The following is a 13,736-nucleotide window of genomic DNA, read 5'->3' on the forward strand; positions in this document are numbered from 1 at the left end:
TCACTTGCCTAAAGATTACATGGTAGTTCAACTGCTTTACAAAACAAGGGCCTAAGAAATATTGGCGTGGATTCAGAGTTCCTAATCGTATGATACTGGGAAAAGAGGAGATGGGAAATTTTGTGACCCACGGAAAGCTGCTGTTGGGATCTGGGGCATTGTCTGAAAACATACTCTTCAAAATCAATAGGGCTTGGTCGTCAATCTCTCTCTCTCTCTCTCTCTTTCCCTCCCCCACCCTCCGATCTTAAGTTTAGTTTGCTCCAGTTCTACTTCAGTTTATGTACAATTTTTCTGCATGGAAAAGTATATGCATTATCTGTGCATTTCTGTCAGTCCTTTCTTCTTCTTCTTCTTCTTCTTCTTCTTCTTCTTCTTCTTCTTCTTCTTCTTCTTCTTCTTCTTCTTCTTCTTCTTCTTCTTCTTTTACAAGTAATTTCCACAGAATAATGCATTTCTGTATATGCACAAACATCCAGGCTGTGTACAAGTATCTCAAAACTTATACCTTTTAACTTGAGCGCATTCAGCTTTATGTGGTTGGCAGCAATTGTTTTTTTAAAAAAATTAAGGTGGCAAAAAGGGAGCAGGCACCTGGGGGGGACTCTTTGGCCTTTTAAAAGGTGAGGGTTTTTTTGGGGGGGGGTTATTGGGTTGTTTTTGTTTTGATTATGTATTTTGTGGTTTTATATTTTGATTTTATTCTGCAAACCATCCGAAGACCTCAAGATATAGGGTGGTATATAAATTCAAATAATAATAATAATAATAATAATAATAATAATAATAATAATATCACTCACCATTAGACCGAATGTATTTTTACTATGCACAGTTTTGGCTTTATGCACTATCCCCAGAATGTAACCCACTGTATACACTTTCCCTTCATATATGCTTTTTTGTACACAAATTTTGGTTGGAGATCTGCACCGCAAAATTCAGAGAACTGCAAAATTTGAAAGAGCTGCGTTTAAATCTGCATATTGCTCTAGGGAGTGCAAATTAAGTGCGTAGCGAATAAATTTCACCCCATCCCTACTTGTTTCTGAGTAATGCTTCTTTTGCACATGTTAGATCTGGTTCTGGAGAGCTTAGATTTGGCTAGATCATACCTATCATGTTTTCAAACTATTTTTGAATTGACAAAATCATGATTTTAAAGCAAAAATTTGATTTTTTCGCTTCTGCCTTTTGCATATTTACTCAGATGTATAAATGTTGAGTTCAGTGGGATTCAGTCATGTGCATGCCATAACAGCCTAAATTGTCTCCCAAATATTTTGTTATGGAGAAAACTGGGAAACTATCATCCCAGTCACCAAATTTGAAATCAGAGCTGGATGAATTGCAAAATGCCATAAGGGAAGATTGCACCCCCATTTTTACCACAATGTATTATTCTCTGCATAAGTGCTATTAAAAATAATAGTATCTTGTAGTGCTCATCAGAAGAAATGTTAATACTGTAGTAAAACAAACAAAAAAACCTTAAGAAATCCTGTATGAGATATTTTTAGTTTAGTATACATTATTGTAAGCATTGGCAGGCAAAGCACTGCAATAATAGCGAACAAAAAGTGTTGACCTTGCTTTTAGAAAGTGTTTGTAGTACTCTCCCAAAAAATCAATGTTTGGCTTTGCTCAATGTCTATTACTTTTGTGGCCTGCAAGCACTGTGCTTTGCTGAGAAAGCAAAGCAAAAAACAAAGCAGCTCCTTAAAATTTCTATAGCTATTGAAGATGCTCCCCCATTCTTGGCTTCATTTGATGGCCAGAACACCTGAGAATTATTAATCTCTGAGTGGAGAATGGAATGTGAATTCTCCAGTTGTTCAGCAGCATTCAGCAGGGATGGCAAACAGGGTGGTGTTATGTCCCAGTTTGAGCATTTTCTGAGAGAGCAAGGGGTTAGGCATGGGTGCTCAGTGCAGTGCTAGTATGGCAGCAGAGCCAATCCGATGCTCCTGTTTCCCACCCCTTCCCCTTCTGAAAACTTTTCAGGACTTAGCAAAGAAAAAAAATGCTTATGGTAAATTTTAGATTTTTCATTACAAATAAGGCACTAGAAGGTGATGGGAACATGTGACAGATAACTGAAAGGTGGATCATTGTGGGAATTGTTCTTGTACCTTTGCTAGAATGTCTCCATAGTCATATCAAATGAGTCCATCTGTTTTTGGTATTTTTTCCCCCCTCTCAGACATAGGAAGAGAAAAAGACACATATACAGATGATTCAGAACATGGGAATTATGATTCTCGTACAGATCAGTCTCTGCTTATTAAAAATACGCCTACGAGACAGAAACCAGAGACTCGGACTAAGTCATCATTGAAGGTAATGAATTATAGGATACGGTTCTTGCAATGTATTGTTATTTCTGCTATCGGGGTGGTTCACTTTTAAACATGCATTAGGTAGGTCCATTACAGACAAACAGATCGACCACTGTAATGTAAATACTAGAGCTATGAGGATGATAAAGTCTAAGAGAAATCTTCCAGGTATGAAATGTCAGAATAGATTAAATTAAAGAGCTAGGATTAGTCCATGTGATGTTGTCATGTTCTCACCGGTGCAATAACTGTTTGTTTAGTGTCTTCTCAGTTTAAGATTTTCAGGGCTATTTAATGAAAGGACAGATAGACAGAATGGACAAGGATTTTACTTGGTACAGGTAATCTTAATTTGTTTAGTCAGTGACCCATGGACAGGAGATGTGATGGTTTGTACATCACACATATATGAGTCAATTTTGAGGTTACATAGTTTCCTGGTTTGGAAGTAACGTGATCTGCTTACCTAAGGCAACCAATTCTTCACCAAACCTGTAATATCAATCTGACATAAAATCCATTCTGTTAATAAAAGGACCTCTAAGATAATGGATCATCTGTATTGTAACAAATAAAATATGACAAGCTGATATTAAGCACAAGTCCCTAAATGATAACATGCATGGCTGTAGCAATGGATTTTTCCATTTTCAAATGTCTTCAGTTTATGTATGCAAAGGTTGCATGGGGGAAAGTGAGTTCATGTCTGTCGGAAGGTTTATGGTGCATTTAGAACAGGCATCCCCAAACTGCGGCCCTCCAGATGTTTTGGCCTACAACTCCCATGATCCCTAGCTAACAGGACCAGTGGTCAGGGATGATGGGAATTGTAGTCCAAAACATCTGGAGGGCCGAAGTTTGGGGATGCCTGATTTAGAACCATATGTCAGTGGTTTCCATTTGAGGACTGTCAAATTTGAAAGTGTAGTAGGTTATTATGCTGAAGTGAAGAAAGAAAGTGTGTGAGTGGAACATCCAAATTTCATATGCCTGAAAAACTAGGGAAGGAATTCAGTGTCAAGCTCTTCTGATTATTCTGTCAGCACAAGTATTTATGCTTTCCAGATGGACGGGGGCAGACAAAGACTTTCTGGGGCCTGAGGCGGCACTGGGTTGCATGCACCCGGGGGCGGGACATCGCCCATGCAGCACGCATGCACGGCGTTGCCACGCATGACACATGCATCATATGTGCACAACGCATGCGCAGAAAGTGCACAATGCATGCACCGTATGCAGGGGCTCCACACAAACCTCAGTGCCATATGGGGATGCTGCTGCCCAAGATCCTCCACTCACGGCTGCAGCGGCTTCATCCCCACAGCGGCTGCATCCCCGTACAGCGCTGGGGATGTTTTCCAGCGGCTCCGCTGCGTAGCGGGGCCTCTCTGCGATGGTGGTCGCGCCGTGGCAGCAGCGGCCATCGATGTTGGAGGTGGGGAGGGGGCACTGCCCCCCTGAGTGGAGCCTGGGGTGCCCCGCCCCTATCACCCCCCCTGCTACACCCCTGCAGATGGAGCCCCCTTTCCCCCTCTGCATGCTGTTCTTGGGATTCTTCTGAGCCTACAGAACAGATTTGAGGGAGGAGGAAAGCCCCATTTTGCTAGTAGGAGCCCTGCTCTCAGCTGCTGGACCTGGCTTGTCGGATGGTGAGAGGCTCAGCATGTGCTGAGCTATCAGGAGGAAGGGGATAGCTGTGGATGGTGAGAGGACTGAAGTCTCTCCTCTTACCCTCTCTATCCTGTTTCCCTCCTTGCCATGAATAATGGTCCCTTACTTCTTGGACCTCATCAGAGTGTGGGCAGGTATTTGATTGGCTGCAGGACGGTGGGACACATTGCCAACTGCGAAGTTCTCCAGTACAGGGTTAAACTACTTGTGTCTGTGTGGATATTCTCCCTGAGGCTGATTTTTACTCAAAAGCATGATGCTGTAACCTGCAGCAAAAGTATGCTCAAGGGGTGGTGCACATCTCCTTCCCTTTTGGCCCTTTTATTAATTCAAAATTCATCTTCTGAGTAAGAAAAAGAAACATTTTTTTCTCTTACCCTATGAAGCAAAATGTGGCTTGAAAGTGGTGGCTTTGCTAACAATAATGACTTAAGCAGATTCTTCCTCTCTTCACCTGACCCTCCAATGAAGATGCTGTGGGTCATTTTTTGGAAGTTTGCTACTATGGCCTAACCCTAACCCATTGCCTCAGATCTGAATAAGAAAAAAAAGGCATGATAACGTCAGGTTTGAGATAGAATGGTTATTATAGAAATCAAACAATTGTGACCATATGTAATTTATCCACTTCTAATGCATTTAAAAACCAATCTATAGACCTGTAACTTTCTGCGTCTTTGGCAGGACGCTATCCTTTCTTTAAAATTAATAGTACATGGTGCTTTGTTTAAGCTTGTAATATCTCAGTTAATTTTTAAGTGAAATATTCTAAATTAAATTTATATATTTGTCAGAAAAAGAAATCCCGTAAGGAAAACATATACGTGATTAATTGTCGTGTTTAGTTTGTGTCACAAACAGAGGGCAGTTCGTTGTAATCTGTGAGCTTTCTTGACAGACCTTTCAGATGCTTCATTGCAGTTGTAAACCTCTGCTGAAAGGTTGTAACTCCTGCAGCTTGGATTCTTTCAGATGAAAAGTTTCGTGAGCTCTGAGCGGTGTCTGCATGCTAATGCAAACTATTTAGTTGCTGCCCTCAACAGCGGTGGCCAATTTTCTGTAAAGGGCAGATACCTGGGATTCATTATTCATTGCTAAGTTATTTACCAGTCCTTCCCTTGGGGCCAAATGATGAAGTTCTTAATCCCTTTCATATTGACTTCCGCAGGAAACTTTTCAGCCAGTGCTGCAAGCTCAGGGCATTAAAGCTTTTCAAACCTCTTACCAAAAAGATTGGTATAATTTAAGTTAAAGCACTGTAATACTGTGTAAGGGTTTCGAGTATAATATCCATGAAAATTGTAAGGGCAGCCAATGAGATAAAGTAGCATGACTCCTACATGTTACCTCAAGGAAGCAATGTTGATGCTGCGGTTTTCTGCAGTATTCATAGATGGGAAAGTAGCATGTATTTCATTGCTTGTTCCGTGAGTTTCTTTGGATCATTAATTGCCCTCACTCCGTAATCATCCAGTCATCCCCAAGTACCTGCTCCCTGCTGGACATGGTCCCTTCAAAGTCTCCATCAGTTGTACTACCCAACCCTGGGTTCTAGTTATTCACTTCTGTTCATTCACCAAAGGATTCTGCCACTAGCCATGGCGATCTTCCCTGCCTTTACTGTTAAAAGGATCCACTCTTCTAGCCTTCCATAGTCCTCTATTGTTCAGAAATATAAACTGAACCTGTGTAGACAGGGGTTTGGATTCCATTTCTGAATTTCTTCCTGTGAAATATCTCAAAGCAATTTGACAGTAAAAACATAAACAATTAAAACAATTTATTAAAATCCCACATGTATAAAGCTTTCCATATATGCAAACAAAAATAACTTCAGGTGTGAAAACAATTTTGAATCCAAAATAGGATAAAGGTCTCTCTCCTTTAAAGAATCTTGTTTAAAAAGGATAGTCTCCAATAGGAGACAACCCCTGACAACTCCTGCAGGTGAATCCAGAATTTACTGAAGCAAAAAGTCCTAAATATCAAATGCCAAACACTTGTGATAAACTGCTAAAACTAGAGATTATTTATTGCCAGGAGCAATGTCACAATTCATCATGGCCTATAATGTTTGCAGTTGTCCGATCTTTGACAGATCGCTGCATAATGACTTCTTGGAAGATGTGTTACTGTGTCAGCAGATTGGACTTCGGGTATTATTTTCCATCACAACGAATTGCTGTGTTAGAATCACATGTGGGCATGTCTGTTTTCAATTTATTTAACTCAGAGTAAACGGGTGCTGGTTTTGTAACCTTCGGGTGTGCTAAAGGCACTGGATTAGTATCTCCTAAGAAAAACGCCTGCTGTCCTCTTGTTCAAGTGTGTGAACAAACGTATGGAGTATAACTGGGTTTCTTTTAAAAACGAAGATTTGCTTGACTGAACTGTTATTACCGGCATCATTCTTCTGTGCCATTTTAATAGTGGAATTATGAATTTTATTTTATTGTTATTAAGTCAGGAACCAGAATTACTCTTCAATGGGTGATGAAGGGGAGGATTCCAAACCTGAAGGAAAAAGGCACACAGGGACAGACCCAGAACTGCTGCTATGAGATGAACCTGCAAGGCCCACCCACGGATGTGGCACGGCCACTGCCATTCTCTGACTAAGAGAAACCCCAGGAGGGCCTCAGGCTCCCCAGCTCCATCACATTAGCAGATAAGTGGAGAAGGCTGGTGCCCTTTAATTAGAGTGGCATCTTGCAGTACAGGTACTGCTAACAATCAGGTCACACCTGTTGCTACCGCAAAATATAGTCTCGGTTGCCTCTTGTTCCTTTCTGAAGAAAATTCAGAGCTCTGTGTTCCCATAGGCCTTGCCTAGCATCTAGGCTGCCCCTTGCCTCACCTTGTCTTACCTCCCTATGTGGGCCTTGCCTTACTGCAGGACATATTTCTCCACTGTTAGTAATAATAATAGCCATCATTATTAGAGATGGGCAAGCTCATATTGGATTTACTTGGAAATTATCTGAATATCTCTTCAAAGAATTGGAAAAGCTCAAATATGATTTTTGAGCCAATTGAAGGATTTGGGGGAATGTACCGACTGATTCCTAACAGCCCCCTTTCCCCCTAGCAACTGTCCTCTGAGCCAATCTCTCATCCCTCAAATACTTCTCTTCTTTCACTCAGAAATTTTCATTTGGCAGCCCTGTAAGCTTGCCTAAGGGCTGAAGTAAGATTTTTACTGGGCTTCCAAATCCATCTGACACTCTTAACTACTATACTTCACTGACTCTCAACTGGAGGTTTTTAAGCAGAAGTTGGAGGGTCATCTGTCCTGGATGCTTTAGTTGAGATTCCTGAATTGCAGGGGGTTGGACTAGATGAACCTCAGAGTCCATTCCAACTCTGCAATTCTGTGGTTCCATGAAATCTAAAAGCAGCTTCCCTTGATCAGTTTAGATTTGTTATATTGGCCAAATAGGGTTATGCTGTGCATACTCTGCTTCAGGATTTCAATCCAAAACATACATTGTGATTTAAACACTTTAGAGTATTATATGAAAGGAAATAGTGGGTTGATATTTAAATAATGCGTCCCATCAGCGCAAAGAGTTCTGCTTGTGAATGGAGCTCTCCCCGCCACCTTGCACCTCCTAAATCTGTTCTGGGGTTCCCTCAACACTCTGGAGCAGATTTGAGAAGGGTGCAGGGTACACACAGGGAGAGGGGAAGTTAAAGAGAACGAGTTCAAATTCTTGTGCTGATGGAACATGTTAGTTGAATACCACCTACTATTTCTAAAAGGAAGAGTGAAATACTAAACTTTAACTTTCAGTGGTATATGAAAAGTTGGTAAGAAAAGTTTCTTACCACTATTGAGTTATTCATCTCTTACCTTATTCATCTCTTATTCTCATTCTTTTGAGTCAGACTAAGTAACTTTTCTCCATTAGTCTCCTGAGGCAGGTTCCAATCGTCCATTCTCACTTTGCTCATTCCTGTTGATGTTCAAATTAACTATCGCACTGTGCCTTGAATGCTTTCAACACCCACTGGTTTAAGTGGGATATGAGTCGTCACGTCAGCTAAGTGACTTTAATGCAAAAAATTTCAGCATCTGAAATTGGATAACAGGAAGAAGGAACCAGTTGAGAGGAGAACCACAGGGAGAGGAAAGCCTTTTGATGGAAAACCAATCACCACCAAATGCAATCTGAAAATGTAGCCACAAATGATGTTAATGGCTTGAAATAAAAATATGGGGAGTAGAATCCTGAACCTAAAGTGAAATGGCACGACTTGATGGATGCCACAAGTTTAACTTCATGTGTGCACTTCTCATTTATTTGCCACAGTTGTTAAATAAATCACTCACTTGAACTAATTGGAAAATTGCTTTCCCAAGAGCGATCAATCATAAATTATTGCTGGATGGTTTGTCATAGTTTAGGAAAAAAAACATGTTGTGTGTGTATGTTACAGAAATTTCACCTGAATGAATACTTGAGGGTTAGAATTTGAAGGGGAAATGTAGAGATGGGGCAAGGGAGAAACACTCCTTCCTGGTCCCTACTTAAATATAGTGATGCCTGTATAGTGATGCCTTTATCAATATCCACTGTCAGTATGCCAGTGACCAAGCTGGGATAAAAGAACCTGCTTTCATTAGCTTGCACAGAATTCTATGAGTTTCTGTTCCAGCCTTGCATAGCAGTTAGGTAAACTGTGCATATCTCCCTCATTGATCAACACTTGGCATGAAAGTGTTGTGAATTCTACTCATATTGATCCAGAACAGATTTCAACATCTAGTTAGCAGAGAAAAAATTAAGCATGTTGCAGGATTCCACCCCCCCCCAAATAAAACAGACCAGAGACAATATTTCATCCAGCAGAGCTTCACCACTACTGAAGGCAAACGGGCATAATGGTCACAGATCCAATACATTCAGGATTGGCACTGTCCATAAGAAATCCAGTTGCAGCAGACTTAACTTAAACTTATAATAACTTATAATAAGGCTAAAACCTTAACACTAAGCATACTATATACAGAACTCCACACCAGAAGGAAAAAGAGATAGAAAGTGAAGCCCAGGCTCCTTCTGGCCTTATTATTATAATCAGTTTGTGTAGCATTAAAGCATGTGCAGAGTTCAAAGAAGAAGACACACACAAGAGCCTTGACCAGCAAGAGCTGAGAGAGAGAGAGAGAGAGAGAGAGAGAGAGAGAGAGAGAGAGAAGTAGAAGTGGAGTGAAGTCCCTCTCTCAATCCTCCCAGGGTTTTTATTACAGAAAAGAACTTGCGTCATATAATTCAAACAAGCCAATGAAATTTCTACAACACATCCCAGGACAAACCCACAAAGTTCAGTTCATAGGAATACATTGTCCAGAATATTATGCTACAAGCTTGACCTTGACAGAAAGTGATAACAGAACGACTTTAAGCCAGCTGTACTCAACTTCTCTGAAGGAACAACCCAAACATCAGGAACCTTCTGCTTGTTTCTAGAATAGAAACATACATGTCAGATAGAAATTTCCTGCTTGAACCAATTTCTTTCACACAGAGAAGCTTCCGGAACCTTCTTGAATTAATTAGAATAGGAAAGATCTCTACACATCAGATCAATACATTCTGTCACAAGAAATGCAAATGAAAGATCTCTTCGTATGTCCCATCCACATCTACCCCCAAACCACTGTTTGTAGGTAGTAGCCAAAAATAGCAGTGCATGGGCTTCACAACAGAACACTCCTTTTTGCTTGTTGATTCTTCTACAAAAAAAAAATCTTTAAAGACAAAACACAGAAAAGCAAAGGAACAAATTAGAAATGTGGAAGTGTAAATACTTAATAGTTGCCTTAAGAAGAGCATAGGGTAGATTCACGCTTAGGCTAAATGCAGAAGAAGGAATGATGATCCCAGGATCTAGGAAAATACAGCAAGCACCACATGAATTTAGAGAAGAGAGTGGGAGAGCTCAAAGGAGGGGGGGGGAGAGAAGGTGTGCAATTCTGGAGTATTGAGAAGCAGGATGGGGTTTCTTGTGTCCAGGCAGTCACAGACTTGGGTTCTGGAGATATTACAAATGAAAGGGGTGTGCTTTCTAGGCACAAATAAAAAAGACAGTTGTCTTTGACAAGATAAAGACAGAATGTGAGTATTTTATCCATGTCTGTCCACTTGTGTTTATGTCTATGAACAAAGTGGTTTACTACCAGTATTTTTACTTCTACTTATGGATATAATGCTAGACTTTATAGAGCAGCTAGCTGGCCAAAAAAGCAGTCTAGTGTTTTGTTGTTGGTGTTGTTTTTTATTAAAAAAAACCTGATATCATGTTATTATATCATGTGAATAGAAGCAAAATTGTTTCATTTGTGCTTCAAAGACTCCTACGTTTTGCTTTTGGAAAGTCAAACCAGTGTAGGAACAGATCATGTCCTGAACCCTGTTGTTAATCAGTTTGCTTTCAGAGCTGAATTACTAAGACTAATGCTTCTCTGAGCAGAATAGCTAGAATATGTTCCTTTGTCATAGCCTTGAAATGCAATTATCAGTTGGCATGTACGGTTTTCACTTGCAAATTTCTGTTAATGACATTATCATTGGTTGATGATCTAGCTGAATATGGGACACCAGCTATTCATGTACCGTGTTTCCCCTTTTTTAAGACACCGTCTTATAACTTTTTTTCCTCAAAAAAACACACGGTGGCTTATTTTCAGGGGGTGTCTTTTTTTTTTTAAAAGTGCTGGTACAACTGGGTCCCACTGGCTCAGGACACTCGGTGCTCTCTTCCGCGCACATTATAAACACCACACTCTAGCCTACTGTGCTATCCAGGTTTTACTGTCAACCAGGCTGGCAGCAGCTCTCCAGGATTTCAAACTTGGGGGTACCTGGGGGTTAAACCTGGGATCCTTCTGCATACAGAGCACAGGGTGCTCTGCCACTCTGTTATGGTCTTTTCCATTTTCTGCCTCTTCTATTTTTTCCCTTTCCCCTCCTACCCATCCTGAGTCAAGGGCTTTCCTTCTATGGAGGCTTTTAAGCAGAGGCTGGATGGCCACCTGCCTCGGAGACAGATGTGCACACAGGGGGGGGGACTTTGTGAGGTGGATTTAAACCTTGTAGGATGCCGGAGCAGGAGGTACACACGAAGCTGCCCACCGTCATGTCGGTGTAGGTAGGACCGCGTTGGTTACAGTCGAAGCACTTGCGGTTGGGCGGGAGGCTGCTCATCTCCCTCAGCAGCTTCTGGTGCTTCTCCTCCTGCTTCCATGGCTTTGGAGGCGGCCGGGTGTGTGCGCGCGTGGAGGGATAGAGGCTGCTCCCCGGGCTCTCTCACGCCGGCCGGGGAATGAGGAGGGAGGCCGTGACCCGTCCCGCTCCGAGATGCTTGTGAGGGAAGCACGAGGGGGACAAGGCTTGGGCCCATGCCCCTGGCGCGCGCGCGCGGCTGAATGACGAGCCGAAGCGGAACCTTTTCTCTGTGGGGGGGGGGAGACGCGCGCGCGCAAACACACACACACTGAGAGAGAGACACGCACAGGGAGAGAAAGAAAGAGACGCACGCGCGCACACACACACACACACACAGAGACGCACGGGGGAGAGAAAGAGACACGCGCGCACACACACACACAGAGAGACGGACGCACGGGGAGAGAAAGAAAGAGACGCGCACAAACACACACACAGAGAGACGCACGGGGGAGAGAGAGAGAGAGACGCGCGCGCACACACACACACACAGAGACGCACGGGGGAGAGAGAGAAAGAGACACGCGCGCACACACACACAGAGAGAGACGGACGCACGGGGAGAGAAAGAAAGAGACGCGCGCGCACACACACACACACACAGAGAGACGCACGGGGGAGAGAGAGAAAGAGACGCGCGCACACACACACACACACAGAGAGACGGACGCACGGGGAGAGAAAGAAAGAGACGCGCGCACACACACACACACACAGAGACGGATGCACGGGGAGAGAAAGAAAGAGACGCACACAAACACACACAGAGAGAGAGAGACGCACGGGGGAGAGAGAGAGAGACGCGCGCACACACAGAGAGAGAGAGAGAGATGGACGCACAGGGAGAGAAAGAAAGAGACGCGCGCACACACAGAGAGCGTGCGGCTGCAGCGCTCACGAAGCAGCGCTGCACTTAGGGGAAGATGGCCAGGGAGGGGGGCTGCGGGGTCAAGGCAACGCGTGAAAGGGAGGGATGGCGAGGAAGAAGTGGGGAGTGAACTGATCGGGGCTTTAACATGCCCGCATGCGCAAAAGGGAGGCTCGGAATGTGGAGATCGGTTCTGGCTGCTTCTCTTAAAGTGCCGCAAGTAACGAGCCTCTCTCTCTTTCCTCCTGCCGCTCGTGCCCTTGGTGCTCCGTGCGGCGCTGCTTCACGCTTTGTCAGCGCTGCAGCCGCCACCGCTTCCGGGCACCGACCCAACCCCGCAGGCTTCCTCCTCCTGCCGCGGCCGGCATTGCAGGAGCTGGGTCCTTCTGGCTGGTGCTCCGTGCGGCACTGCTGCACGCTTTATTGGCACTAAAGCAGCCACTGCCGCTTCCGGGCACTGACCCGACCCGGCAGGCTTCCTCCTCCTGTCGCGGCCGGCATGCTGGGTCCTGCTAGCTGGTGCGGAAGTATGGCTTATTTTCGGGGTATGTCTTATAGCTCTCAAATGGTTAAAAACCCTGCCATGGCTTACTTTCTGACTACGTATTAAAAAAGGGGAAACACGGTATTTATCACTTGTTATTTAATCAGGACTTTTGCAATTTTTATTTAAACAACCAGGCAATTTTTAAAATGTGCAGGTTTTTAAAAGGTCTGATTTCAGAGCCATCGATAAACATGTACACTGGTAAATCACCAGGGACCCTCATCACCAGATTTGAACCTCAGCAATTAAAATATTTTCTAAAATAAATGTGTGGGCTGGTTATGCACTCTGTTCCTGTTTCGCCAACCAGACCCACTTCCATACTGGCTGAAGTAGCATCTTCAGTTCCTCCTATGGAAAGAGGTTGAACTGCCAAAGAGAGCTGCTTTCATAAGCCTGACAAAGGAGGAGGACAGAGGTGAGATGGCAAGAAGGAAGGGGATTTAGCCTACTATGAGGACAGGGACTAAATTCAGAGCCATGATGGGCTGGAGATTCCCCAATCCTTCTTTAAGTGGCCTGATTTTCAGAGTATCTGAATTTAGCCATCCTAGTGATACTCCATCTTTCTTCAGATGCCCAAATCTGGTTTTTGAAGTTTAGCTTTAACATGATAGACTTCTCATGTAAAAAAGCACAGAAACAAAATAATTCCCTCGCTATAACTAACCAGTGGCCATCTAGTTTAGCACTACAACTGTGGCCAGAGCCTGGGTTGATGTTGGGGCACTCACTGTTGGATAGACGTGTCCAGTCTCAAAGAGGGAATGTCTGGTTTCTCCCTCTTTCCATTTATCTATTTATGTTTTCCCATCCAAATTGACTCCTCCTCCAACCCAGAAAGAAATAATTGGCACACTCTGAATGCAGAATGCTGACCCAAAGGTTCTTCTCCAACACATGTGCCTGAACCATTCTATCATCCCTATTGGTTCCTTTCTATGAAAGTGGCAAGAAGTCAAGATAAGCTCATAATAACCAAAATAAGGAGCTTGAAACTTGCAAAACTCTCCTGCCACATCTGTTTATAGGGTGCTATAACCTGTGCACTACTATACCCTATCATGCTATTCCAACCC

The 13,736-nt window shown here is 43.2% G+C and overlaps 1 protein-coding gene across 3 annotated transcripts in view; it reads left to right on the plus strand.

Annotated features, from left to right (window-relative positions):
• Positions 1-13,736, plus strand: part of ANO3 (anoctamin 3) — a 231,475-nt gene that overhangs the window by 140,141 nt on the left and 77,598 nt on the right. For all 3 annotated transcript variants that reach the window (XM_035117599.2, XM_060275243.1, XM_060275248.1), the window contains exon 4: positions 2,204-2,340. In XM_035117599.2, the coding sequence (XP_034973490.2) occupies positions 2,204-2,340 (137 nt within the window). The remainder of the gene's footprint in view (positions 1-2,203; positions 2,341-13,736) is intronic.

Source organism: Zootoca vivipara, chromosome 1 (genome assembly GCF_963506605.1).
Source record: "Zootoca vivipara chromosome 1, rZooViv1.1, whole genome shotgun sequence".
Taxonomy (NCBI): Eukaryota; Metazoa; Chordata; class Lepidosauria; order Squamata; family Lacertidae; genus Zootoca; species Zootoca vivipara.